Below are 2368 nucleotides of genomic sequence, written 5' to 3' on the forward strand. Positions count from 1 at the left end.
GTATATTCTTCAAATGAGAGAAAACTAATATTGACAGCGCCCTTTTGCATAAGCCACACTGCCACCCAAGTGATCAGGAAAGCAGCCCTAAATAATGCAGATGCGAACCAAACTGCATTTTAACATGATAAGTGAACATTGAGAAGTGAGCCATGCTATTATTTTTATACAATGTACTGTTTTCTCATTTGTTCTGAAGGATGCACATCTTAAGAGTAAACTGAATTTTGTTCTTTCTGTTAATCCCATGGAGAAGATGACCTACCCTAAGCATTTTTCTCTACTCATGTAATTTTTAATGTTGTTATCTGGCAAATGCTGAATTGTTAATTTAAGAATACACCCAGGACAAAGGCACTATCAACATTTCTTAAAGGTATGCAGTATTCCTCATTATCAGCCTTACCCTATACATTCGAAAAAGCATTTCTGATAATCTTGTTGTCTTTAGTATTTTTAACAAACACAAACATTTTGGTACAGAAAAAGCATTCCTCTTCAGCATTTAAAGAGCTAGATCTTGAACAAAGTTGATAATGAATTAGTATTAACATTGATTCTCAATATGTGACCTCATTAAAATTGTTTCCATCTTTCACTATTTAAAATACTTCCGTAAGGATTTACTTACCTGGGAATATTCAAAGTCAGTGATAGGGGCTATGCTCTTGATATAGTCTGATCGAAACTGGTTTTCAGGGTTGGCCAGAGGAACCGGAGGGATGATAGTACTCATTGCCGAAACAATCGTCTTAATGGGGTGAAGAAAAAAACGTGGATTTAGGCTCCAAAATACATACTCTAAAATACATCTCTGTCTACACGATTTAAATAAACTTTCTAGTAAACAAACACGAAAAAGGTCCTTACCACAATGGCATCTTTAACATTTTTCCGAATGTCTAGAATTTTCTGTTTCTTTTCCCTGTATTGAAAGAGAACTGTTATTAGCTTAATTTACCCTTAGCACTGATTCCAGTCAACTGAGTGGGATTTTACCTTTCCTGCTGCAGCACTGAGCAGGACTGGTTTCACAAGAGGTCAATACCAACCTCCAAGACAACACCTGTACAAGTTTTATCTGGGAAAGGAAAATATCCCTCTTTTCTAATCTGTACTCTAAACAAACTTGAGTGCACACATTTTATAACCCACAGCTTTAAATAATCCCATTTTGTTAGAAAAGCAATGGCAAAATCGCTATGGATATTGCACATAAGTACAACTATAGTTATACTTGTAAATATGTTTTACTTAAATCTGTTGCTATTATAAACTGAAACACGTGCAACAAAGATATTAAAAATATATATTGACATATTAAGTGTGCTCAGAGCAACACCAGTAAAACAAACCGATACTCCAAGAGTATCTAGCAGATCATATTTAGCTAAGCAAGTTATTTTTCAAACTAGTCAGCGCCAGAGAAGGATTTGCCCCAATGGACCAAATCCCACAGCTCACATCTATTTTTCTCCCTTCGAAGGTCTACTCAGTTACCAAGCGAATTCCGGGAAGGCCGGGAAGGAAGGGGCAGCGCATGCAGTTTGGAGGCAGAACCCAGACCGATCGCTCTTACTCGGGGTTAAAGCCGTTCACGTGCAGGATCCTCATCTGCTTGACGATGGTGCTTTTCCCCGACTCGCCGGCCCCTGCAAGCAAACGAGAACAACGCTGTGAGCCGCGTCCCGGGACCTGCGCCCCGCCGAGGCCGGAGCCGCGCCGGCCTTACCCAGGAGCAGCAGGCGGTGAGTCGCCTTGTACGCCAGGCGCTCCTTCTGCAGCTGCTTCTCGATCTTCTTGTTGGCCTCGCGTCGTTCTTTCTCGTCGACGCCCTGGTCTTCCGGCGTCTTGCTGTTGCCCAGACACCCCATGCCTGCCCGCTCGAGGGACGTCGGGCACAGTCAGGGACGTGCGCGCAACGCGACCGGGACGTGCAGGTGTCGCCGGGGCCCGCGACGGCTTCTCCTCCTCGCTGCCGAGAGAGCCGGGCTGGTCTCTCGGTGTTTTCCGACCGGAGCGGAGCCGCTTCTCCCCCCGCCCGCCGCACACTCCCGACTAACGCGGCCGTGAGGGAGACGCGCGGAGCAAAGTGCTTTTAAAAATGTGATTATTTTAAAGATCCGCTGGGTAAATACCGCACGACGAACGGACCGGGGGGCGAGGGCGCCGAGCTCCGCTGCAGACAGCCGGGTGGCGCTGCGCCCGCGCTCGCCCGCGTCCCCGCGCCCGCACTCCAACCTCGCGCGGCCCCGCCCAGCGGGGACCCCGAGGGGGCGGCGCGCTCGGCCCGGAGCCCGCGCGGAGGCCGACGGGGCGGAGGGACGGAGCGCGCCGCCGGGTCCCACGGGGCGGCGGGGGGCGCCTG

General features: G+C 48.1%; 1 protein-coding gene across 2 annotated transcripts in view; it reads right to left on the reverse strand.

The window, feature by feature from the left end:
- The window catches only part of GNAL (guanine nucleotide binding protein (G protein), alpha activating activity polypeptide, olfactory type), a 160956-nt gene that overhangs the window by 105890 nt on the left and 52698 nt on the right, over nucleotides 1-2368 (reverse strand). The window contains exons 3-6 of one of the 2 annotated variants that reach the window (XM_012649993.1): nucleotides 1733-1975; nucleotides 1580-1652; nucleotides 871-925; nucleotides 632-751 (exon numbers count right to left, since the gene is read on the reverse strand). The exons of the other annotated variant lie outside the window; for it this stretch is intronic. Of the exons in view, the coding sequence (XP_012505447.1) occupies nucleotides 632-751; nucleotides 871-925; nucleotides 1580-1652; nucleotides 1733-1874 (390 nt within the window). The 5' untranslated portion in view covers nucleotides 1875-1975. The remainder of the gene's footprint in view (nucleotides 1-631; nucleotides 752-870; nucleotides 926-1579; nucleotides 1653-1732; nucleotides 1976-2368) is intronic. 2 annotated transcript variants of the gene reach the window in all.

Source organism: Propithecus coquereli, unplaced genomic scaffold (assembly GCF_000956105.1).
Source record: "Propithecus coquereli isolate 6110/MARCELLA unplaced genomic scaffold, Pcoq_1.0 Scaffold308, whole genome shotgun sequence".
Classification (NCBI taxonomy): Eukaryota; Metazoa; Chordata; class Mammalia; order Primates; family Indriidae; genus Propithecus; species Propithecus coquereli.